This window comes from Doryrhamphus excisus, chromosome 6, assembly GCF_030265055.1.
Source record: "Doryrhamphus excisus isolate RoL2022-K1 chromosome 6, RoL_Dexc_1.0, whole genome shotgun sequence".
Taxonomy (NCBI): domain Eukaryota; kingdom Metazoa; phylum Chordata; class Actinopteri; order Syngnathiformes; family Syngnathidae; genus Doryrhamphus; species Doryrhamphus excisus.
Window position 1 is genome coordinate 13,034,577 of NC_080471.1, and position 26,188 is coordinate 13,060,764.

Consider the following 26,188-nt stretch of genomic DNA (forward strand, 5'->3'; position numbering starts at 1 on the left):
TGTTAATTTGTATTTTGTCATTTTAAATGAAAAAAATAGCACAAAATTAGCACCCTAATTCAAAAAAAATAATAATAATAAAAACAGCAACAAAACCATAATCTTTTAAGAATAAGAAAAAGTAATTACGCAACTATAAATGACTATTAGAGAAAAACACCCAATAACAAATATTTTTAAAAATCTAATAATTGCAATTAAAAAAAAAAACACTAACGTGAGATAAGAAGGTCAGAAACCTCATTTCAGATTTTTCCACAAGATCTTTTTTTATGACTGTGGAAAACTAATGAGCAGCTTTAGGTACAAGGGGGGAAATTATACAACACAAGAGTTGAGAGAGAGCGAGAGATATCATTCTGAGAGTTTATTATTTACACAAACTGAGAGCACAATGGTGACAAACTCAAGATGGAGAAAATAACCAAAAAGGAGAGCATGTGGAAAAAAGAATTGTTCATCTTTTGAACGCTTTTACTCATGTTTTAACAGTGTATAAACAAATTAATGTTGTATTTTAATGTATCTTTTACTCTTTACTTGTTTTTATTTAACTCAAATTTTCTGTAAAGTGTCTTTGAGTATTTTGAACAGTGCTATACAAATAAAATGTATTATTATTATTATTATTATTTTGCCTGTTTGATGCAAAGGAGAGGCGGGTCACTCGTTGTAGCGTGACAGTTTGAGTCGGGGGATGATGTTCATGGACTGCAGCTCCTGGAAGAGCAGCTTGCAGGCGTACGGGATACGCAGCGAGGACACATGACATGATGACTTGCAGTAGTGACACCTGCAGGATGAAAAAAAAAATCATGGTCAGACTCACCAATGAAAACATTCATAGTGACAACTCATCCTTGGCAAAAAAAAAATGGCAACAATCCAGTTCTACGTACCAACAATTCAAACTCAAAAGGAATGACAAAAATAGAAAGTGTGAACTTCAGCCACACAAGACAAGACTGCTGGGCTGGGATTTTAGTTTCAAAAACCTATGTTGTAGGTGTGGACAAAAGGCCAAAACGCATAGAAAAATGTATATTAAAATATCAGTGCATGTGGCTATTGCCTAAGTTACCATTGTAGACGTTTATTATACGAGGATATAGTAGATATCCATCCTACCAGCCTGAGTATCCCAGCAGACCACACTGCCCGCACACATCCACCTCAAAGGCGTCACTGGAGATCATGAGGCGCTCCAGTAGCAACATGCTGGCGCCGTAACCGATCAGACAGTCACGTTCCATCTCGCCCAGACGCAGACCTCCGTCTCTAGAGCGACCTTCTGTCGGCTGCCTAAGACGCAGGGAAATCAAAACTTTTCAGTGGACATGTCTTCTTCCGGCTCTAAAGCAGGAATGGGAATTTTTTGACTTGCATTGAGATAACAAAATAAAATTTATATATTTGATACATGCACACTAATTTCATGTTATAAACTTTTGTATATGTGCTTGTGTGCACTTTAAACATCAGACCACAGCAAATGTGTGATATACAATATGAACTAAGTAAGCTAAAAAAATGACTATTAAAGAGTATGTGATCATCCCTCCTTTTTTAATTCCCAGACAATGAGTGAAGTGAGTAGGTCAAGTTGTGGTGACATACATGTATATGTTGACTTGTGTTTCTTTGGCACCGTGGGTAAGGTGGTTGTTTGGATGGCTGCATGTGAAAAACTACTTACACTCTGACTACTTGCAAGTCATTTTGTCAGTTTGTATGTTCATTCATTCATTCATTCATTTTCTATCGCTTTTCCTCACGAGGGTCGCGGGGGTGCTGGAGCCTATCCCAGCTGTCTTTGGGCGAGAGGCGGGGCACACCCTGGACTGGTCGCCAGCCAATCACAGGGCACATATAGACAAACAACCATTCACACTCACATTCATACCTATGGACAATTTGGAGTCATCAATTAACCTAGCATGTTTTTGGAATGTGGGAGGAAACCGGAGTACCCGGAGAAAAACATGGGGAGAACATGCAAACTCCACACAGAGAGATGGCCGAGGGGGGAATTGAACCCTGGTCTCTTAGCTGTGAGGTCTGCGCGCTAACCACTAGACCGCCGTGCCGCCCCAGTTTGTATGTTAAAAGTTTAAATTAAAAACTCCAGAAGCAAATGGTGGGCCGGATTCAAACTCTTGGCGGGTCAGATGTGGCCCCTGTTTCCTGTCTAATTACAGGAAGATGCTACCTGGTGAGAACAGCTCGGGGTCCCCGCGCCCTGGCGTGCATCTTGTCCAAGACCATGTGCTTCAGTTTTTGGTAGTACACTGGTCCAAAGTAGATGTAAGCCTCCAGAGGTTCTCTGATGGGGAAACAACATTAATGTGAGATTGCTGTAACAAAACAATGCCTTGAAGTTGTCATGTCTTCAGCCCAGTGAGCACCTCAAGCTTTTTTATGACACTTACCACAGAATGATGCCAGACAGAGCAGAAGGGTGAATTTGTGATGATTATCACAGAAGCAACCATATGTACAGTATGTTATTTTTCTTAATTAATATCAGCAATACCTATAAAAGTCCACTGGGTGACAATATTTTGTGTCTTTAAAAAGGTGAGTAGTTGTAATTGAATTTTTAATTAAATTTTTGTTTCATAATCCAGTGGCTTTTTAAACTGCATATTTACTGTACTATATGACCGGGATAAAAAAAAAGGAATATAAGGCTGACAACAGTAAAACATATTTGAAAACATAAAAAAACCAACAAAAAAAACAAAGCAAACAAAAATTTCAAGATTCTAGAACAGGGGTCTCAAACTCAATTTACTTGGGGGCCCCTGGAGCTAGGGTCTGGGTGAGACTGGGCCGCATCAGGTTTTCCAAAAAAAAAAAAGCGCATTTATTAAAAATAAAAAAATTAAAAAAACTTCACTTTGGTTCCAATTTTCTACCATAAAAGCTCTGATAAAACATTCCACTGTTCTCAAATATCTTACTTTTTATTTTTCTACACAAAATAAGATGAAAAATAAATAAACAAATCAAGAATAAAGAAAATCAGTAATAAATAAATAAATATAATAATAATAAAACTGCAAATAATAAAAACTTAAGAAACCACATATAGTTGGTGGGTAGACAAATTAATTTTTTCAGATTAAAATTAAAGCATTATTAGAGCCCTGTAGACATGACAAAACACGACTATAGTCACATTTATACTTTTTTTATTTACAACATATTGCGCAACTGCAGGGTCTTGAGACACATGCTAACTCGCAAACTAGAGAGCTAGCGACCTAAACGGTAGCCTTCAAGTTATTTCCTTTAAACTTAAATAGCCAAAAACGTACCACTTCCACACGGATAGGGAGGATAACTATTAACAGTTATTTAACCTTTAACATGAACATTAATCAAACGTAATAATTTTTCTGGGTACATGATACCATACAGCATCCATATCAAACTTGCACGGGCCGCACTAATATTAAACTTTCATATCAAGGCGGGGGCCTCAAACTACTGTCCTGCGGGCCACATTTGGCCTGCGGGCCGCATGTTTGAGACCCCTGTTCTAGAAGGAAGCTTTCTGCGCTGTTGTATAGGAGTCCACATCTCCTATACAAAATTAGCATAATAGATCCCCTTTAAATTATTGGCTGGCCAGTTAAAGGTTTTGATGGCCACAGTTTAACCCTGGAACAGATTTCTAATTACCGGTACATGACTTCCAAGGGGAACATTTGTGCAGTACTGCAGGGCATCATACTGTGATCTGGTGCTAATATATTACATATTTTGTCAAGTGTCTTGTAGCTAAATAAAGACAAAATATGCATGCAAAGTATATTAACTATGATAAAACATATTCATCATCATGGTGCATTACCCAGTGATGCCAGAGGTGACATAGTCCTTTCCCTGGTAGTTGTATCCATAGCGGATCAGGTCCTCACACACATCCTTCACCTTGCTGCCCCCAAAGGCCGTCCCATAGTGAAAGCGTCCGTCCAGGACTCCCGCCTTCCCAGCCAGCAGCTCGATGAGCTTCCCCACCTGAGGGGCAGGGCGGCACATTAAAAGGTTCATAAGCACCCTGTGTGTGATTTATGCTCTGTCCACATTAGATAACACATGTAGGCCTGGCGCTGACACCGGCCGTGTAAGGATGACTGATTCCAACCATTCCAAATAAGAGGTCACACCCGGGCGACCCCTGACCCCCACCCTGGCCACATAAAAGGCCAACACCTACTTTCTTTGCTGGGCTCCTCGGCCGCAGACAAACATTGCTGAGTGTTTGCTATGGCGACGGCGGATAGCAGGCAACCACGCTGGCACCGGGAACTTGAGCAGTAAAGATCACTTGTGATTTTTTTTTACTGGCAGAGACGCTGGGCTCCTTTTGGAGTCTTCTGTGCATGTTTGATAAAACTTCAGCACCCGTCTCCGTGGCAACAGCTATCTGTTTGTGCTGCGCTGTCAGATTGTCGTTTAGTCAAAAGGACAAGCGCTCTGGGAGCCAATGATAACCTCAGGAGGAGATAATGAGGGGCTTGTCACTATAGTTAACTGTCTAACTCCTCACCAGGCGGGAGGGGTTTCAGTGGTGGGAGAATGAGGGAAGATGAAAGATGAGGAGGAACACTAAGCATGGCAATGCTGTAGTACATTTCATTTATTACATTCACCTCATACTATACCTAATTACAGTATGTGATGGATAGAAACAGGGGGGAAAACATCATACCGTCATTCTGGAGGGGTAGCCGTGTGGGTTCATGATGATGTCAGGACAGATGCCCGTGTCACAGAAAGGCATGTCCTCCTGTGGGACGATGAGGCCACAAACACCTGAAACACAGACAGTTACATAGGTAGAGTTCAGAGGTCAACACATCATTCCAATTAAAGCAATTTTAAACAAAAAGAAGTAAATGAGGGTTTATCCGTCTCTAGAGCTCCGCCCACAGGACAAAGGTGTAAATTACTTTGGAGCCGCAGTGTTTATACTCATATAAGTGGTTTTGATAATGCTGTTCTACTATTTACTGTTGTAATAAGGCTAAAGGATATCATCTAGGTGAGTGTTTTCATGACATCCATTGGTGGAAATGTGCTCTATGACAAACAAATTAGCGGTAAACTGGTGGGTGGACATCCCACGCTCATGTGGATCGACAGAATCCCTCTTTTTTTGACTCATCAAGCCCGGTAGCTGAGAGTTTAAGTGCAAGTGCAAATGTTTGCTGAGGGGACCACAGCACTCTTGCCTGGCTAGGGCAAACAGATTGTAAGGCCATTTGCAATTGAAAAAAAAATAGAGAAAAAGAAAGCGAGCAGGAAGCGGAGAAAGGTGCTTAAAGCTCGACAACGAGAGCAGGATTACACATGGCCGACTCCCAGCTCAGAGGAAGTGGAGCGGTGGGGGTGGTGAGATTATTTGGAGAGGAGATATTGAAACCTTTGCACATGGGGAGAAAAAAAGAGACCACCACCACCCCCTAAGTCGGCCTGGTCCATGCCCCTGACTGCTAATGTCGGACAGGATGTTGACAACAACAAGCGGTGGCCAGGTTTGGGAAAGCGTTCCAACAGCAAGCGGGATACTGAATGGACGAAACCAGGATGAATGTGGGGCGGGGGAAATAAACAGCGGAATTAAAACATAAGGTGGGATAAATTTGTGAAGTCAGTGAGTGAAGACGAGGCTTGGGCAGTGGTTCCCAGGGCAGACGTGCTTGGTGTTGTTTGTTTTGTGTGAAAGTTGATGATAAAAGAGGCATGAAATCAGCAAAGAAAGGCAGGACAACAGCCAGGGTCCAGTGCCCTCCATCACAGCTCTTACAGCTCCATGCTGGCGGTTTGCACAATGAACGACCCCCCTTGGACACGCCCTCCTTCCTACCTCCACACACACATCTGTGGTGTGTGTGTGTGTGTGCGAGCGGTAAATAATTAACTTATTCTGCTCTGCTGACCAGGACTTATGGGACCAGTCATGAGAAGCTCACACTCACTTTCTACATAAATCACCGAACGTTGAGGATCCTACGTTCTACCTTAAAAAGCACCATCATAGAATATCAATAAGATTCATGCATTATTTGCTGAGAAATAATTCAAAAATTATGTGCAATTGGTTGTACAAATTACAATGCCTTTAGTGGTTAATGCTGCAAACTATCAGAAAGTGAGTGTTGTTTCTCTACTGACCAGCCCCCCCCCCAACTCTCCAGTGCTCGCTCCGTCACAACATGTTACAGAAGGCATTGTCCTGTTCTGAGCTGACCTCCCTGTGTCCAGTGCCTTTAATGAAGAGAGTAAATTATGCACGGCGCCAGTTAGCTTTTTGATTAAAACATCATAGCAGCCCTCCATAGGGGAGGGTGACGGACAACAATGGAGGTTGTAAACACTCCTTTTTTTTAACCCAGCAGATTACTGCTGGAGTGTAATAAATTTGCATAGTCTGGCACAGGACAAAGAGCCAATTAATTGAAAAGAGCTCTTGGAAGATGACGTGGAAGGGAGGAGGGAGCGGGGGGGCCGCTAAGAGACGTGACTCAACAACCTGTTGTCAGGATGACGCAGAGCTTGATATTACGCCGTCACCTTTCTGTCCGTGCCGACTGCTGAACTTGTCCCCGATCTCGGGCCTCCTGGTTTGTCTCAGCAGGATCTTGATGAGGAAAGCGTCTTCGGCATTGGATGAGATCATGACCTTCTCGATGTAAGAGTCTGTTGAGCCCTTGTAGCTGCAGAGCAAGAGGCAAAGTGTTTTAAGTTCCACCTATTGTGCAAAATTGAGTTTTGATATTATAACAGTAATGAGTATCGTATAAGCACCAAATGTCTGAAACATAATCACCAATATCATCTCCCTCACATCTTTGGTCCACTTTTGAGAGAAATGTACAGTGTTCTATCATTTATTGTGAGAGATAGAGAGATTTCCAAAATTTCCTAAATGAATTTTAATGATCAACCTACAGGTTGGAGACAAGAAATTAAGTAATTTGCGCATTACTTCACTCTTGTAACGATGCCTTTTCATCCTGGGACTGTTCTGCTGCACTGTAGTGTTTTTGTATCCTTGTTAAAAGATACCATTGCAGTCCACCTTCAAACCGAAGATGCATTCACAGTAAAAAGTATTCCATAATGGTGCCATATAGCCACCAGAAGTTTGTGTAATGGTTAGCATCCACATCTACCTTTTGAGCGCAGGACATTTTGTCAGGGAGAATATTGCAATCATACAAAAACTGCAAGCTATTAAGCCAACAAGACACAGCAGTCGGCAGGGCAGCCCAAAGGAGATTGACAATGGTCTACAACCAATCAGAAGGCATAAGACAATGGGCGGTGCAGACAGATCGAGAGAGAGACTCAATGTCCCACAATGCAATTATTCTTAAAGGGCCAGGCTCAGCCTGTAACAGCGTTCATATGCTGTAATAAAAAAATAATTGAAAAAATCTGCAAAAGAGCAAATCCGCAAAAGGTGAACCGCGATAGAGCGAGGGAACAATGTATGCATCTTAAAATAAATACCAATAAAGTCAGTCAGCTACAGACATGGGTGGAATATGTTTGATCATTCAGCAAACAGGCTAACTTGGCATGATGTTGTAAAATTTGAGTATAATGTAAGCACTGTAGCTCACATAGCTATGCTATTGTTGCTAATGTTTATGTCCTCCTGTTTCCGTCCACGGTGTGTACTTATGTGTGAATGTACACACTCCCTATACATTATTGTGGGCTCTCTGAGAGTTACATTTTTTCAAAAATTGAAAATGTTATATAACACAGTCGTTTGCAGGTTATGCAGGTGTTATCACAGTGAACCAACCTGATGGGCACATCTCTGTACTGCGGCTGGCCTGGCTGGGTGCTGCCCTCCAGTGGCGTCTGAGTGACAGTTGGCATATACTTGTTCACCAGAACCTGCTTGTTCTCCACTCGCTCACCTGCAGCATGTGACACAGTTCAGCTCTGTTTACATGCAAATTACTGGGGAGTTGAGATGTTGACACACAGAACTGAAACACTGACACACTGAAAGGCACTATCATCATCTCGCATTTACACCCTGTACACCCTGGACTGGTCGCCAGCCAATCACAGGGCACATATAGACAAACAACCATTCACACTCACATTCATACCTATGGACAATTTGGAGTCGCCAATTAACCTAGCATGTTTTTGGAATGTGGGAGGAAACCGGAGTACGCATGCACGGGGAGAACATGCAAACTACACACAGAGATGGCCGAGGGTGGAATTGAACCCTCGTCTCCTAGCTGTGAGGTCTGCGTGCTAACCACTAGACCGCCATGCCGCCCTTTGTACAGATTCATGAAAAGATTTTGGTGACATCCAAAATACTCACCAGGCGAACAGATACCGTCAGAATCCAGAATGTTGTGTCTCCAAATGGGCTCTCTTGTAGTGGCGTCCAGCATGGGGCCCAACACCTTGTCAAATGTTTGATTAGTGTAACGCTTCAGCGTGCACTTGGCGTTTTTGTACACCAGACAACGACCAAAACCTGGGATGGACAGTCAAGAGCAGAGTTGTCTAGTGCCAAGACCACTATATACCAAACCACCACATTTTCAACACACTAGTTGAGCTTCCGCTCACCTCTGTCAAGGGAGGCCTTGTTGAGTACAAGAGCGTCTTCAATGTCGTAGCCGCTGTAGCTCATCACAGCCACGGTGGCGTTCTGTCCAGCGGGCAGCTTCTCAAAGTCGATCAGCTCGATAGTTTTAGTTTTGACCATGGGCTTCTGTGGGTACGCCAACAGGTACATCAGCGTGTCGATGCGGTTCCTTTGGTTGTAGCCAATTGTACCTGGAGGCCACAAGATCATTAATAATGAGTTCCAATACAAAAGATATACCAAAATTCTGTCTCTAAGTTGCAATGAGGTACAACTTGCAAGGCATTACAGAAAAATGTTATTTGTTCAAATATTTTGGTTACTTGATTTGGCTCAATTAGAAGAAAAAATATAAAAAAATGCTTCTAAGTAGTGCAAACTAGAGGTCAACTAGTTACTACCTCAATCATATTTTTTTATTTAACAACCCATTACAATACACTCATATGTGACTTTACTCATCTGTATACACCAGTCATTATTTGCACTATGACCCATTTATCATTGCACTAAAATTAATATATCTGCTCCTGCATATGCTCCTGTGCAATACTATGTGTATATTGTGGATATCTTGTTAAATTGTCTTTTTTACTCTAGTTTTATATACTTTTTTTTTGTTTGTTTTTTTAAACTTGACTACTGCACTGGAAGGAGAAGCTCTCCAATCTCGTTGTACATCTTGTATAATGACAATAAAGGCCATTCCATTCCATTCCATACATGGCTGTGCTTTTCCTTGGCCGCCCCGCCCCACAGCCGTGGCACGACAGCCACAGCCGTCCACAGCCGTGGTGAGATTTGAGCGGCCAGCCGTCAGCCGGCCGAACAAGCGCAAAAATTAAATTACCTCTTTTCAGCTCAAGATAGTATAAATTGTGTGAAAAAAAGATGATTTAAGGAAGGATTATGGACAATATAGGTGACCTTTCAAGAAACAAATGAGGCTATCAATATTTTTTTATATTAGTTTTCCATAGCTTGAGATTTCTTCAGCCCGCCCCGCCCCGTTAGCCGAGGAGTCCGGCCAGCCGTTGGGCCAACCGCTCCGTGTAAACCTCTATTGCAAACTACAACAATAATAAAGACATTGTTAAATCAATGCCACCGGATGTCAATCAAAACTAAGCATTGCTACCCCTGCCATTGTTTTGCCAGCATTTGTATATACTGTATGGAATAAAATAAGTATAATAAGTTATAGACAAGATCCATTATTGTGAAAATCCTGATACATAAAAGACAAGCATTATTACCTCCTAAGGTACACTGGTATCTTTTGTGTGTATCAATAACTTGCTCAAAACGTTTTAGAGCATCATATGCTCTAAAAGCATCACTTTCATTGCTGTTATATATATTATGCATAAGTCACCTCCAAATTGCTGATTTGGGGGATTTTGGGTGTTTACTCCTTCAGTGAGGCGGAACAGGCAGAATTATGGCATAATGAATGGCCTCCCTGGGAGCCTGTGACATTTGTCACATGCTATTACTTGACAATCAGGCTACAAGCGCAGAGGCTGTGATAATGGGCTTGGGCCGCACAAACAGATTTGCACATGTATAGGCTTGTCCACACAAAACAGACAAGGCAGAGGATATTGGGCCAAATATAGTTCCAGTCTGTGTTTTTGTAAAGATGGGGGGGGGGGGGGGGGGGTAAAGAGTTTTGGGGGGGTGAGCGGTGGGGGAACACGGGCTCGTACAAATGTTAGCAGGGCCGTTTGGGGAAGTTGTGGTTACCTAGGAGCTGCGGGCACACACTCTGTGGTCTTTCGCAGCTGAGCACACTGACCCCCCCTGAACACAGCCTGCGCAGACACAATGAATTGCTAATGACACTCTGGGTGACTGGCAGGGAAAGGGCCACCGCACACACACGGCACAATGAAGGACCTACGCAAGCACCCCATGTTTGATGTCCGTGCGCAACCACACAAGCACACACATACACAGCATGCATGTGTGATTGAGTGTTTTTTTTTTCTTGTGTCACTATCTGTCATTCAAATGTGCGACTGACGGGATTCTTTTTTTTTTTGTTGGATTTCAATTTGTGTTAAGATTTCACTGTGTAAAAAAGAAGATTTTGGGGTTAACAAAGGTGTTAAGATTTAAATCATGAGATTAAATTGATTGTAAGTGTAGGAGCCATGAATGAATTTGGATTGATTTTTGCAGGCGGGCTGCACGGCGGTCTAGTGGTTAGCGTGCAGACCTCACAGCTAGGAGACCAGGGTTCAATTCCACCCACGGCCATATCTGTGTGGAGTTTGCATGTTCTCCCCGTGCATGCGTGGGTTTTCTCCAGATACTCCGGTTTCCTCCCACATTCCAAAAACATGCTAGGTTAATTGGCGACTCCAAATTGTCCATAGGTATGAATGTGAGTGTGAATGGTTGTTTGTCTATATGTGCCCTGTGATTGGCTGGCGACCAGTCCAGGGTGTACCCCGCCTCTCGCCCGAAGACAGCTGGGATAGGCTCCAGCACCCCCGCGAGCGACCCTTGTGAGGAAAAAGCGGTAGAAAATGAATGAATGAATGATTTTTGCAGGTGCATGATAGTTTACATTTGAATAGTGGTGTTTGTTATTGTTTATGATATTATTTAGATTTGTCGTGATCACGTGGATAAGGGAAGTAGGTCAAACGGTTATGGGCGGTGACGTTTCATTAATATAGGCACCTGTTCAGGTGTGCAGGGTTGCCGTATTTTTTGTTGACCGCTAATTCCTTTCATCTCTGTGATTACTTTGATTATGAGTTTGTACACGGTATCATAAGTTGATTATTATTTTTCTTCAATAAAAGGTTAAACTCATTTTTTGTATCTCATAGATTTTTTATGTGCAGCGCGTCAGACAAAGTAAAGGCCCGGCTTCAGCCTCTCCGTTGCGGCTCCGGCTTGCCGCAAAGTGCCATTCACACCGACTCTGGTAGGCACTGCAGCTAGCCTCTGCTTTGGCTGTGGAAACTACGCTCATAAGATGTTCACGTGAAAATCGCCTTGTATACAGGAAGTTCTTGTAAACAATAGCCGCTGTGTCGTACATTTTTGTGTTGTTGTTGTTGGTGTGTGTTCGTGCCTTATGACTTAATGCAACGAGTAAGTACATAACTCATAGCTTCGAACCTGGGGAGACAGAGCCTTCTCCATCGCTGCCCCCACCCACTGGAACTCTTTGCCCCATTCACTCTGTGCTTGCCCTGACCTTACCAGTTTCAAAAAACAACTAAAAACCCACCTCTTTAAATCTGTTTTTAATGTCTAACTTTTTATATCCGACTCCTGTGCCCCGCCCCGCTTTTACTCATGTTTTAACTGTGTATTAACAAATGAATGTTGTATTTCGGTGTGTCTTCTACTCTGTTTACTTGCTTTTATTCAACTCCATTCTTCTGTAAAGTGTATTTGAGGATTATTATTATTATAACCGTATCAGTTTCTTGTATTGATATGATGATGATATGAGAGTCTACGATGTCTGCAGCATCCGAAAAAACTGCCCGGGGTCAGTTGAAGCCAATAGGCTACCACGTTTGCGGTGGAAGAAGTCGAGAAGGAATAAGCAGTAACTCGGTAATATGGAGGTACTTTGAATTCAGAGCATTAAAGAAAAAATTTTACCACCTTAAAACTTGACACAAACTCCAATATGAGGAATGTGTGCGATGTCCGCCGCGCTCCTGTTGTTTCCCTCATGAAAAGAAAAGCAACCTATTCCATTGCTTACAGTATATAGTCCCAGTTGCAACAGTGGAAAAAACGGCTTCAAAAACCTGCTGAAAACAATGGACTCGCCATGTCCAGGCAGGTTTTCAAGTCACAATTATTTACTCTAAAACAAATGTACAAGGAAGTTAGACAGCTGCTAAGCCTGATGCAGTTGACAGGTCGTTATCCCTGTATACCGATATTCAACCTAAATAAATGCGGATACGAGTTTTTGGTTCATATCGCCAAGCCCTACCTACCACGTGAGTAAAGCTACACGCTCAGCTCAGGCTTTCTTACCCATGGCCTGCTTGCCCATAGCGCACTGGTATGTGTTCCTGGGTGACTGGTTGTGGTGGGGGTAGGGAATGAGGCCAGCGCACACACCCAGCAGTGTGAAGGGCTCAATCTCCAAGTGCGTTGTATCTCTGCAAAGGTAAAATAAACAACATTAATATTAACAACACTGCAGGTATAATCTTTTATGAATTGGCTCTCCTGTGAAAAAGTATTTTGATGCAGTAGAACAAATGTCCCTGAAGGTGTCCATATCGGAATTCGGACAAAAAGGCTTCCTGAGAGTCACACACAACATGGGAATTCCTTGTGTAGCTATGTCATGCCACATGTAGTGTTTCCCAGAGTTTCCCAGACTGCAGTTTGTGGCGGTTGCAAAGATGCCATTGACTAATTTGCATAATTGTCCATAATGCATTAAAAAAAGACTGAAAAGCAAAGCAAATAGGTTTATAAATACAAATGAACTTCTGTACCTTCTTTTTGTCATATTTATTAATGTCCCAAATGAGATTTTTGATCATTTTAAATGGGGGAGGGGCCTGTAGCAAGACTTACTGCTCATTGAGCAATTTGTGCTTTCATGTCAGTCTCCAAAAGTGTTTAATAAAACCAGAAAAAGTCCCTAGATTTGTCGGTAGTCGGCTTTTCAGGTAAAGGGCAGTATGATATTTAGACGTACTCGCTGATCAGCAAGCATCAAATCATCTTTGAGTCAAAACTTGCTTTTCTGTTTACATTATTTCCTGTAGGAAATAGACTGAAAACAAGAAGAACCACTCACTTGTTTATCATGTGCTCATAGAGGGCGATTTGACAGTCGTTCTCTTCATTGACATCCAGGTACTCCACCAGACCCTCATGCAGAAAGTCCTCAAAGGTTCTGGAGACAATAAAAAAAGTTAATAGCTAAATAAGCGCCATCAAAGTGATATTTAAAATCTGTTGGCCCTCACCTGTAGCCCTGGGACAGATCCTCAATGTGTTTGTTTTTCACCATGGGCTGACCCTTTTTCACAATAATGTACGGCCTACGAGGAGACCCAACAAGCATTGTCAACCCGCTAATTAATACTACAAGGAATACGAAGTATGCATGACGCCGAACGTCCTACCTGCAGAGGCGTCCTCCATCCGATGAAATGTAAACGCAACGGTCAGCCATGTTGGTGGAGATGGAAACAAACTCGTTGATAAAACCTGCACGGCGCATCAACCTGAAGGTGCTGATCAGCTTTTGATGGTCTCGAATGACACCAAGAATGTTTCCTGTGGATGCATTACCGAAATTAATTTGCTTCAAACTTTTGACAGTGATCCAAATTTGGGTTTGTAGATGCTTCAAAGCTCTCACTATGGTTCTTGAAGTGGAATTAAGCCACTGGGGCAACAACATGTATTTGTTCCAAGTGCACAATAAGACCATGTTCTGAAATAAACACATTATTAGTGTGCAACAAAGTTTGCACAATATTGAATTGGAACATTAGTGCTAAGAGGTGGTGCGTCATTATCAAGGACCGCTACTATGGGTCAGCTAATGTCGCCATGGCAACAAAGGAGAGTCTATCCTATTTTTTTAACGAGCCAGTACATTATTTTTCTAATAATGCTTTGTTAATTTTAATCTGAAAAAAATAATTTGTCTACCCACCAACTATATGTGGTTTCTTAAGTTTTTATTATTCGCTGTTTTATTATTATTATTATATTTATTTATTACTGATTGATTGATTTCCTTTATTCTTGATTTGTTTATTTATTTTTCGTCTTATTTTGTGCAGAAAAAATAAGATATTTGAGAACAGTGGAATGTTTTATCAGAGCTTTTATTGTAGAAAATCGCTGGAAAAGCACTGAAAAAGTTTGTATATTTTTCTGCTTTTAATAAATGCGTTTGTTTTTTTTGGAAAACCTGATGCGGCCCAGCCTTGCCCAGACCCTAGCTCCAGTGGCCCCCAGGTAAATTGAGTTTGAAACCCCTGCTTTAAATCATCCCTTTTCTGTCGAATCAGGTTGTGTAATGCTTGTCGAATACACCCAGAGGCAAAAGCAGTCTATTGATAAAGTGTACCATGTGAATATTTCACTTCCAAAAAGTAAAAAAATGAAAAGAAAAGCATATATAGTGGCCAAGTACGCTCCACTCTCGGAGTGCCTGCTGAGGTTCTCTTCATATCACGTCAAACATGTGAGTGAGTGTACAACAGAGGAAGCTGTGTGTGCACTGAAAACACTCTTAAGGGCTTTGACACCTGCTGCTTGCCGCTAATTAAATATGACGCCAGCTAATGTCATGTGACACTTATCAGTGGTCACACACACGTTTAGTAATTAAAGAATGCTACTGGCATGAAATTACAGACTTATCAGCCCTATTGGCCCTATGCAAAAACTGTCTTTTGGGTTTACGTGTTTATGAGCAAAGCATTAACATACAGAGGATTAGTGTTTGCTTTTGTGGGATCTTAAACAAATAAAAAAAACATGTGATGTTATTTCCATGGGAGTTATGAAGCTCTGAGGGAATGTTTACCGTTCAGGAAGACGAGGAAGACGCTTGGGTAGGCGAGCTCCTCTCCACACAACAAGTTGACGTCTTCCACGCCAAGGTTAAAAGCCAGCTTGATGATGGGACTGTCTTCCATGTCAGTGGTGATGTGGGTCATTAGGGCCAAGTTCTTCACCAGTCCGCAGGCCTACGCCAACACAAACAACGGGGTATTGTGTTATTGTTCATAACTTGTATTAACGATAATATCCCCTCAACTCACCTCGCCCTCAGGTGTGTCAGATGGGCACAGCATGCCCCACTGGGACGGCTGCAACGAGCGAGGACCACTGACCTTCCTGGTCTTCTCAAATTGGGAGGAGATTCTAGTCATCATGCCGAGAGCAGAAATATAGGAAAGACGAGACAAGACCTGCGTAACCCCCTGACGGTCCATCTTGAATCTCTTTAGAGACCAGTTGCCCTGACAAAAACAAAACAATAGATGTGACTGTCAAACAAGAGGTGTGCTTTAACATCAATAATAATAATAATACATTTTATTTGTATAGCGCTTTTCAAAATACTCACACTTTACAGAAGAATAGAGTTGAATAAAGCAAGTAAACAGAGTAAAAGATACATTAAAATACAACATTTATTCGTTAATACACAGTTAAAACATGAGTAGAAGCGGGGCGGGGCACAGCAGTCAAATATAAAAAAAGTTAGACTAAAAAGATTAAAAACAGATTTAAAGAGGTGGGTTTTTAGTTAATAATGTTCTTGCTCTGACATGTAGTGTCACATAACATGTCACATCTTGTGTGATGTGTCACATAGCGCTCAAAATCATCTCTCGGGATTACAGGATATTCAGCACAGAAAATTGTGAGTGATGGGCGACGATAGCTTCAAAAAATCATTAGGGCGCTTGCTTACATACAAGACAATTAATTAGGAGCACTTGACAAAATGCAAAATCAGACACCTTGGCAATCTGCCAAGGTAGTTATAATTAAAATCAACAAGTTTCAAATTTCCCCACTGAGGGACGAATAAAGGCATATCTTTCTTGAGCGCTTGTGTGTGTGTGGCCCTGCATGTGTAGAGACAGCTATATTCTCTGATATTCTTTTTGCGACCAATAGTAGCTTGTTTTGTTCAGTGACGCAATTGCCGAGTGACCACTTCACTGGTATTGAAGTAGTATGGGTATCTGCAGATTCAGCTATTGGGATTGTCTCTGTAATAAAAACTGTGGATCCAGGCATCCCTACTACATATCACTACCACAGTCTAAAATGTATGTTATTTTCCTGCAGTTCATTTAAAGGGGACCTATTATGCTCATATTTCGACCCCTTTGTGTTGAGTTGTGGACTCCTGTAGAGCAGCTACACACAATAACCCGCACAGAAAACCTTTTAGATCTTCCAGAATCTGCACCTATTCCAGCTGTATTTCCTGGGATTTGGGCTTCCCACCAAAACTGTCTGTTTTAATTTATTCCACCCACGGCCCGCCTCCAGGCACAACCCACTCCGCTATGATTGGTCACACACCCAAAGTACTTCTTAACTAATATCTAATATGGTGGGTATAGGAGTTAATAATAAATGAATAAAGTATTTGGAGAGCTAATTGAAAAGGGTTTAGGACCAACTGGTAGCTCATGATTTACTGGCAGGAGACTCATGGCTTACCATGTAGGAACTAAGAACGGTAACGTAGCATCGCTGGTGCGGTGGAGCTCAAGCGAAAGAGAGTGCACCGCTTCTGGCTCCAGCAACAATTTGGCAAATTATTATTTATTAAATTATTTTTTATCTTGCTGCAAATCACCAATTACAATAACTTTTGCCTAAGCTTGTTTCGTAAACAGAGTAGTAGAGCTTGGGGGGAGGGCAGTGAACTTATCTGGCTTACATCCACGCCTATGTAAGGAAGTCGGTCCCTCTGTGATATCACAAAGAGGCAGTTTTACCATGGTTTTTGAAAGCAAGCGTTTTGAGCCATCCCAAACTTCTTTCAGCTCACTTCCAAATGCGCAAACCTCATTATCTGAAACTGGCATTGTTTAACATGAGAATAAAACATTCTAACTACATTTATAGGTCAGAAAAGTGGAAAAAAGCATAATAGGTTCCCTGAACTGAAAAAGGAAGTTGAATCTGTAAATTAATTCATCATTATGTTTTAAATATGACAAAACCAATTATTCATGGTCGCCATGATAGTATTATACACTCACAGTGGAAATGGCATTGATCATGCCGTTTGTGATCTGGTCCTGCCTCATGTGCTTGACCACATCAAACTGAGCCGCTCGCTGCTTGGGAATGATCTGGTCAGCGATCTTCTTCAGCTCTGAGTTGAACTTCTTGAAAAGGTCTTCAAAGAGCAGAGACAGGAGCTGCAAAAGTACGTAAAAGTCAAATCAATGTGATCCAAGGTTATGTTTCATAAGCAGGGGTGCCTTAGTTTCCGGTTGTGGTCCTGCCCCACTAGGCGGCTGCCTCCCAAACATCCCCCACCATCAGCCTGAGCATTAACATACAGTACATCACAACATAGAAGGCGGCGCTGTTTGAAATTAATTAAATTACAGGCCAGGCCAATTAGTTGAATGTCAGGAACGCATAATTGGAGAATGAGAAGATTGCTGTTGTGGTAAGCTCCTATTGAAGGAGCACTCCCCCACCTCCTCCCATCTCCTGCTCCTTGTACGGAGCAGGTCGGGGCGGTTAGGGTGGGGGAAATTAAAGGCCTTAAGACAGCAGTAATTACATTATCAGAGCCGGGGGCCAGCGGATTAGCTCAATCGCTCCAGTCAAGGCACAGAGTCTATTGTCAGTGCACTGAAAAAAAACCCATGCTTCCACAGCTTTGGGATTTTGGTGCCACACCGCCATATCTCTGTCCTGACAAAGCCAGGCTGGAATACAAGAAGGGGATGGGGAAGCGCTGAAGAAAACAAGACAAGGAAAAACAAAGCGGCGGGGAAACAATGAGTCTTAGTAAATGGAGCAAGCGGAAACAAAGATGCAGGTGATGGATCAAGGCTTGGTTCTGATGCTGTGATCTAGTGCATGCGACTTAGTGGGGCCTCTTTATAGAGAAGGCATTATTTGGTCTCTGGTGGTTTTAGAAGCTTCTCGTCAGTCTGAAAATGAACAACAAGTTGCAAAGTCTCTTTTATCATCAGATGATTTATAACACAACCGATCGTAATCTCTTCCACAACTCTGATCGTCTTATGATTTGTTCAAATTGGAGACATTTTTCCGAAGGAGATAAAGGAAATACAAAGTCGGGTTAAAATGTCCCCATAATATTAATAATGTTACTTAATGTTTAAAATTTCATACAGTAAGTTAACTTGCTGACACCCCATCCATCCAATTTCTACACTGCTTATTTTCTATGAGTAATAAGAAAATAATAACATTTGAATTAAGATTGACAGGAAGATTATGTCAATATGTACAGGGAAGCAGATAGGGAGGTCAACAGGATAAAGACTTCCGAGGTTACACTTTTTAACATTATTGACAGCTATACAAGTGTCAAAATATGTTAATTGTTGGGGTGTCACAAGATCTTGCAAGATTAAAACGTGCCGATATTTTCATTTTGAGAAAACAGGGAAAACTTGAGAACAGGGCAGCTAGAAGGCAATCAGACCGAACTATGGTATCACTACTGTGATTGATAATACATGAAATATGGAAGTTTGTCCCAGCTGGGGGGGGGGGGATCTGGACCTTCCTGCGATTGGCAGCAACGGCTTGGATATGAAGAACACATAAGTGCTGAAATGCACGCTGAAAGAGGGAAATCCACAGAGACTAAAATACAGGCAGTTTATACTGGCATAGAGTGACGCCATTGTTGTTGTTCGTCTATAACACACTAAACGCTACACAGCCCCCTCCCTACCTAAACAGGTTGATATAGCAAAAACACCAGGAAAAGCTGGTGGAATCTTTTCTTACAGGGCGTGAATGGAAGCTAGTGGGGGTTAGCTTAGTTTAGCACACACGAGTGGTTGTGCTTGCGTGACTTGGCATGGTTGAGTATATTTTAACCACGTTGCGTTTTACGGCTTTAGTGTAAAGAACATTTTACAATGCCCGATGAAGACGTGCAAAATATAAATTCTGTACATTTTTCAAATTTTCAGGAGTGTCATGGCACAGAAGGGTACCATGTATGGCTTAGTTCCTGTATTTCGGATGCTCTTCTTTGACAACGGCAACACAAACATTGGACTCCATGACAATAAAGTCAGGCTTACCTGCCCAGCCAACTCTAAACGTTTGTTGCCATAGTAATCTCTGTCGTCCACCTTATTGTCCCCTTGAGCCAGGATAACCCTGCGCACCATCACTGCCAGGTAAATACACTTGGCCCTGAAGTTAAACTCTTTGACCTGAGGATCAACAATAACATAATTACTGTATTGAATAAGATTGTAAGGGAGCAGTCAAAAGTGTCAGGTATAAAAAAAACTCTGATCTGTAATAAGAACTGTATAAGAACCTCATTGGACTATAATTACTGTATTATCATGTAGTTACTGCATTAAGAAACAAGTTTACGTACGGGCACGTGAGTGAGAATAAGTGATGCCAGCAGCTCTCTGGCCTCCTCCATCTTGGTCTTCTTGGGTCCTCCCCACATACGCTGCCTGCGGACTTTATTCCCAAGATATCGCAGAGCCTGAGAACAATAACAAAGACCACCACAAGGATTTTGATTAAGCATATAACCTGACTGAATACATTAAATTAAGTATAATAATCTCATAAGTTGTAAGTATTATTAAATAAGCATTATCTGCCTTTAATTACTGTATATAGTTTAAGGCCTCATTGTGCATCATACAATGGACACAATCAATACCATGAAAAGACATGGTGAAGGCAGCAATACAAGCGCTGCTGTAGGCTGTTGCTAGGAACAACAACAACAACAGGACTTAACAGGCTAGTGGAGACAAAAACAAGTGTCTCCATTTTTGTTTTGTTTTTTGCATCATCTTATTCAGTTCATTATCCTCTTTTAAAAGAAGAAGATCCTCTATCCTCTTTTTAAGAATTCTGGAGTGCCTGAGAAAGTGGTAATAGCTCTCTTTAAGGATATGGTCATTCAATAAGTATATGGCACAACACAACCAATGTTGTAATAGCTTTAAGGAGTAAACTGCTCAGTCTGCATTAATAAAACAAATAAGTTGATTGTTTTGCACCAACAGTCGTAGCCCCAATACACCTTTATTGTGCATACAGAGGCAGCTAAAGATGCTACTGTGATCTTGTGAAGTTGATAAGGAAACCATCAGGGAGTTTCCTATAGCCACAACTGTTTTTTACAGGGAACGAATTAGAAACCTATGAGCAGACCACTCACCTATGCGACTAAATGAAAATTGTCTATTAATTAATTCAGTGTTTTTGTTTTTAACTAAGACTTGGGAGCAGTGGGCGACACCTGCGTCTGTGTGAAGATTTGAGCTTTTTGACACTCCTCCAGACTCGGGGCGAAGCTGGCCATGACGTGCTCCTCCGTGCCGATCATCTGCACAATCTCCTGGTCGCTCTCCACACCCATACCCTGTGTAAAAGACAAGTGGGTGCATACACATAACAAGCACCCTATGGTACAGTGAAGAGGCGGGTACACCCTGGATTGGTCGCCAGTCAGTCAAAATCAAAGGGCACATATAGACAAACAACCATTCACACTCACATTCATACAATTTAGAGTAGTCAATTAACCTAACATGATTTTGGAATGCGGGAGGAAACTGAGTATGCACGCACAGGGAGAACATGCAAATTTCACACAGAGATGCCCAACAGACATTTGAACCCAGGTCTAACAGACATGACTATGTGGCCAACATGATAACCACTCAACCATTGTGCAGCCCCTGGTATATTACATACTACAATACAAACACATGCGGTCAAAGAGATAGACAAGATACTATATGCTACTATTTAACCTTTAAAAAAAGCAACATTATGGTTAAAGTTTTCCAACATTTTAAGCACCTGCAGGAGAATCTTAGGCCTGAATGAATGAAAACCATTTGCTGGCCATTGTGCGTGTGTGTGGGCGTGAGTCTTGACACAGAGTGTCTTGACATTTGCTTATGGAAATGCAAGGTTGTGGGAAACTGATGTGCTTCTCCCGCACTGGAGCCAAGGTAGTTTTGGGCCACCGCCACCGCCAAATCCAATAGGATTCAGTTGGGACAGAGAGGAGCACATGCAAACAAAGCGAGTACACATCAGTGCCTCCTCCAGATAATGACTTTTACCCGAAAAAAACACTCGGTGTTCAAACTGGGACGTGAGATTTGTACTCTGAGGGTAAATAACTTAATAATGATGCCAGCTGGCTAACTGACATTTTCTTTTGCATTCAACATTTGCAGTATAAATTCAGAGTCCAGGGTTATGGCAGCACTACTTTGACACAAATAAAGAAGAGGTGAGCTATTGACAGCCAACATTGAAATTGCACTTTTGCACTTCTTCACTCAGTGTTCTCATTTGTCAGTAAAGGGGAACTGCACTTTTTTGGACTTTTGTCCATCATTCACAATCCTGAGCAGGCAACAACGGACGTAATGGGAAATACCTATTTTGACGCTGTCGCTCTTCAGCGTTCTTTAAACGACTCAAATACTTTAATTGCTGTCATCAGCCTTGTTCGTGGTTTACATTAGACTTTGAGACTATGTTGCATTCATGACCACTGGAAAAATAGCACACTTTGTGAGAATTCAAGCATTAATTAAATAAAGTGATAATTTGACAGTAGTTCTGACGAGAAACTTCACGTTAATCTTAAATTTAGCATAACACAAATAAGATTTCTCCACGTCTCAGTGGGCGCCGCCATTGCTGTTTGAGAAACACATCTGGTTGTGTATTTGCGCCATCTAGTGGACATCTCAAGTACATACCTTGAATATAATGGCTATGGGGGCATCCTCTGTCAGTGTGTTGTGTTTCAAGTAGAATCTGCCTTGTTTCACAATCATGTTTGTCCTGCTTTTCTTCTCATGGGTGGAGCTGGGTTTTAAATAATAAAGTGGGAGTGGGATAAGAAACAAGATAAGCAAAGGAAAATGTGTGGTAGCGGGGTAGTGATGGTTTTATGCCGGTGGTGTACCTGGTTACTGAGGCTCCTACTGCACCTTTCCTGTCCTGCTCCACAATGATTCTGTTCTTGGACAGCTGCTCCTGAATCAGAATCACTTTTTCTTGACCTTTGACAATGAAATAGCCCCCTGCATGCCAAAAAGGTGAAATCCAACCACTATTGTGAATAAACAATGACACATTTTTCCCCTCACAATCACTGTAATTATGTAAGATGCTTATTACCTGGATCCAGGGGACATTCATTGAGTTTTGAGAACTCCAAGGGTGTCTTTCCTGAGAGGACACAGTTGGAACTTCGTAACATAATGGGCATCCTGACAAGACAAAAAAACAAAATAAGATGATTTATGATTAATAATGTTGTATCAGTAATCTATGATTTCCCTCAACTGTTCGCTGAAATGATGCTCTCGGGTGGCTTGCTGTTTTTGACGCTCCTAGTAGGCTTCGCTACATTTCCTAAAATAAAGCCTGGAGCTCTGCCAACTACGTGTCAGTCAGCTACAGACGTGGGAGCTGAAAGTTTGATCATTTTGGTTTTATGCAGCCAGTAGGCTTACCTAGCATGATGTTGCTGTTAAAATGTAGGTGTAATGTCAGTACTGGATATGTATAAAGTGGATGGTAATCTCCTTGGAGACAGACTCGTTAGCATTAAAGCTACAGACACAAAGCAGTGTGTTCCCAGTGGGGTTTTACATAAAAGCAAATTCTAGCATCAAGATTAGATTTCATTCAATAAGGTAGGTAGGTACCTTCCAATAGGCAGGGCATTGCGGATGATTCTCTGACTCCCACGGGTGTACTCAATGTCCACGGTGATGGGCGCAGAGTAGGTCATGTCTCTGAGACGACACTGGTACAAAAACAAAAGAATATTGTTTCTTGAGTTTCTTTTTAGACATCACACAATAACAGACACCAAACAGGAGGTGTAAAACTTAAAAATAAAGTCAGTATTGTCACATTTCCATATGGTTCCAACCATAACTTAACACCATGTTCGAACATAGGGATGTCCACAAGTGCACGTAGAACCACAACACGTCTGCATATTCGAGAAACGTGATGAGGGGCTGAGCTGTCAACTGATCACCAACTGGTTATAAGTTGGATTAGATGGCGGGGGAGGATCCAGACAGACCTGGGAGACCCAAACATGTAGTGAAGGTGTGCTAGGAATGTCTGACAGTCTCCTGTGATACACATCTGGTGTGGATTGCACCCGGCTTGTGTATCATCAAACTCTATCACTCCTTTTTGGAATACAGCTGTATTTTACTCTTTTGTCTTCTACAACAAAACCAGATAAACGTAGCATTGGGTACTTGTGCTAGTGAAACAAAAGGACACATGATTATGTGTAATTAACTTGCCGTCAATATCTAAAGTTGGTAATGTGGGGGGTCTTTCAAGCTTTAAAAAAAAGTTTATTTTGACACTTAATAGTATGCTGCTGAATTTACGTGTAAACGCATCAAAATAAACTTGAAGTCCAAGTTCTCAACTCAATGTCCAAATAATGTAAGTGATGATGTAAAACTATGTTTGAAAACTACCACAACCAAGCCCTCAGAGGTGACCCAAGCCCCTTAGTACAGTATAATATAACACCTAGTGTGTTGTAGTATGACTTTGTCCAACAATTTTATATTACTTGTATGTAAACAGCAAATTAACCCACCGTGCAGACCAAAACAAATGTTGTGCTGCGTGATTTGTGGGTGTCAGAAAGATATTAAATGTATTTAATTATTTTGTATGTGGAAAAATTGATTCAGTTTACGATGGACTGTTTGTAAAAGCTAAATACCAAAAACCAACTTATCATTGGATATATTTTTATATATATTTTGTTCCGCACAGACTGCCCCATGAATAGCCAATAAAATGCCGTCCACCCCCGACCCCCAAAATCGGATTACTGTAAAAGTAAAACAGAGGGCTCGTCCGGGATTTGAACCCGGGACCTCTCGCACCCTAAGCGAGAATCATACCCCTAGACCAACGAGCCATATGTTCTTCAAACTACGAGTAGCCTGAGAAAAGATTGGTGATGTGGCAAGTCTCTGTGGACGCAATCTGGTATTGCGAAACAGCGACCCCAAATGGTCTCAACTATATAATGCACCTTTCAAAGCCCTTGGCACTTTCCATTCACTCCTACATGTATTGAAACCGACCTTTTAATTAATTACACCCACTTTATTAAAACTGATACTTTACTAGTCCCGGCTACAAAGTTACAATATCCTCACCTCATGAGGAGAGACTGGTCGAGTCACATTGAAGCTCTCTTCCACATCAGGCATCCCTATGTAGATATTGAGGTATCTGCAACAACACAAATGATTTGCGATGGACTATAAATGTTATAAGTCTCAGCAATTTTATGACTTACTTGATGTACCACATAGGATCTGCGTCACTTGTTATCTTTTCGTTTGCGCTCATGATTTTCTTTATCTGTGGAGCGGGATTTGTTTTACATACACCATAAACAAACACACAAACTAGTCACAAACTAGTGCCTTACCTCCACGTTGATGAAGTAGTTGAACGAGTCGATGTGCTGCTTCACCAAGCCTTTCACCTTTAAAAGCAATAAAGGAACGATTTGGAAATGTTAGGTTGAAATAATTGTTATACACAAAGCTAGACCCATTGGTTTGTTACCTTTAAGAAGGCAGGCAATAGTTTCCATTTTTCCTGTTAAATTAAACGGAAAGGAGGTAAGAAGTTATTGGAGAATATAAAATTAAAATGTGCTTTTTTGTAGCGGTGCTACTTAAATAGAGAGTGAACTTATTTCAAATACCACTACCGGAAGTCGGCGTTAATTACTGTGACACTAGTCATAGCGTGTAAACACACCAGATCATTTACACATAAAATCAATTGAATACTGCATTAAAAGCCCACACGAAAGAGAATATCGATGGTATTACACAGTGGTTATTTTAATACATATTTTATATGAGGTCTTGGTATGACCATGTCGGCGTTCGACTTACTGCGATTGTGTTGACAGGAGCTGCCAGTTCCTGCGGAGACATGTTACAAAACTCGCCTCCAACCACCTCCATCCTTATTTTACTATTATTTAGTCTTATTTTTAAGTATTAACATTAAACTCTGGTCATTATACGAGAGTTGATTTGCTGTCGGCAGTCGCAGCAACATGCGACTATCAATGTGTTTCACACTAAGAGTTCCGGGTACATAGGAACAAAAAAATCCTGTTCTTCGTTTGATATTTATTGGCGGTTGACAAGCAACTAATGGTGTACGTTACCGCCACCTTCTGAAGTGGAGTTATTTACTACCATTATTTAATATCATTTTGATATTCACTGCCTCCAATTTCTTCTGCATGTGCTTTCTTTCATTATTATATCTTTCAAGCTCAATGTTCGTGTTTATTTTCACAAACACTGTATCTGTGTGTTTTGAATATGTTGTGATAGTTACATATTGTTATGTGTTTTCAAACATAGGGAAGTCTTTGGACACGGGAGGGTTTGCTGACTCATTTGTTAGTAAACGGGGGGGGGACAACTGAATGAATAATTAATGTTAAACATTTCCCTGTGCTGATAGTTAAAAAGGGTGAGATTCAGGCTAACACAACATTCTAACACTCTGCTAGCTTATTTCATTGGCAACGTTAAGCTAACAGGTTCGTTTCCACGGCACGCAGAAAAAATGGTCACTTTCCCTTTCTTCGCTTACCATTCTTTCTTTCCCTTTATCAATCTCAAACATTATTTTAGTGGGCACCGGTAGCATAGTTTCTTTATGCTCTGCTGCAACTGCCGAATGACTTGCAACACCTTGCGGCTACGACTCAAC

At 41.5% G+C, this 26,188-nt stretch overlaps 1 protein-coding gene and 1 non-coding gene across 3 annotated transcripts; both read right to left on the reverse strand.

Annotated features, from left to right (window-relative positions):
• Window positions 1-363: 363 nt before the first annotated feature.
• Window positions 364-26,188, reverse strand: polr3b (polymerase (RNA) III (DNA directed) polypeptide B). Of its 2 annotated transcripts, none has more exons than XM_058076322.1 (28): window positions 26,069-26,188; window positions 25,013-25,045; window positions 24,873-24,929; window positions 24,738-24,802; window positions 24,595-24,670; window positions 23,092-23,192; window positions 22,559-22,650; window positions 22,344-22,461; window positions 22,135-22,243; window positions 20,649-20,771; window positions 19,761-19,877; window positions 19,453-19,587; window positions 17,407-17,568; window positions 15,436-15,636; window positions 15,198-15,360; window positions 13,777-13,930; window positions 13,618-13,692; window positions 13,446-13,544; window positions 12,665-12,792; window positions 8,626-8,835; window positions 8,372-8,530; window positions 7,829-7,946; window positions 6,586-6,728; window positions 4,721-4,824; window positions 3,860-4,026; window positions 2,210-2,323; window positions 1,129-1,302; window positions 364-793 (listed from the first exon to the last, which is right to left on the reverse strand). In XM_058076322.1, the coding sequence occupies exons 1-28, from the start codon at window positions 26,123-26,125 to the stop codon at window positions 664-666; spliced, it is 3,384 nt and encodes a 1,127-aa protein (XP_057932305.1). In that variant the 5' UTR covers window positions 26,126-26,188; the 3' UTR covers window positions 364-663. The 2 variants fall into 2 exon arrangements, with proteins under 2 accessions (XP_057932305.1, XP_057932304.1); XM_058076321.1 differs by lacking the exon at window positions 26,069-26,188 and adding an exon at window positions 25,351-26,047.
• Window positions 24,279-24,350, reverse strand: trnap-agg (transfer RNA proline (anticodon AGG)). Its single transcript has one exon. It is a non-coding gene; the product is annotated as a tRNA-Pro (tRNA).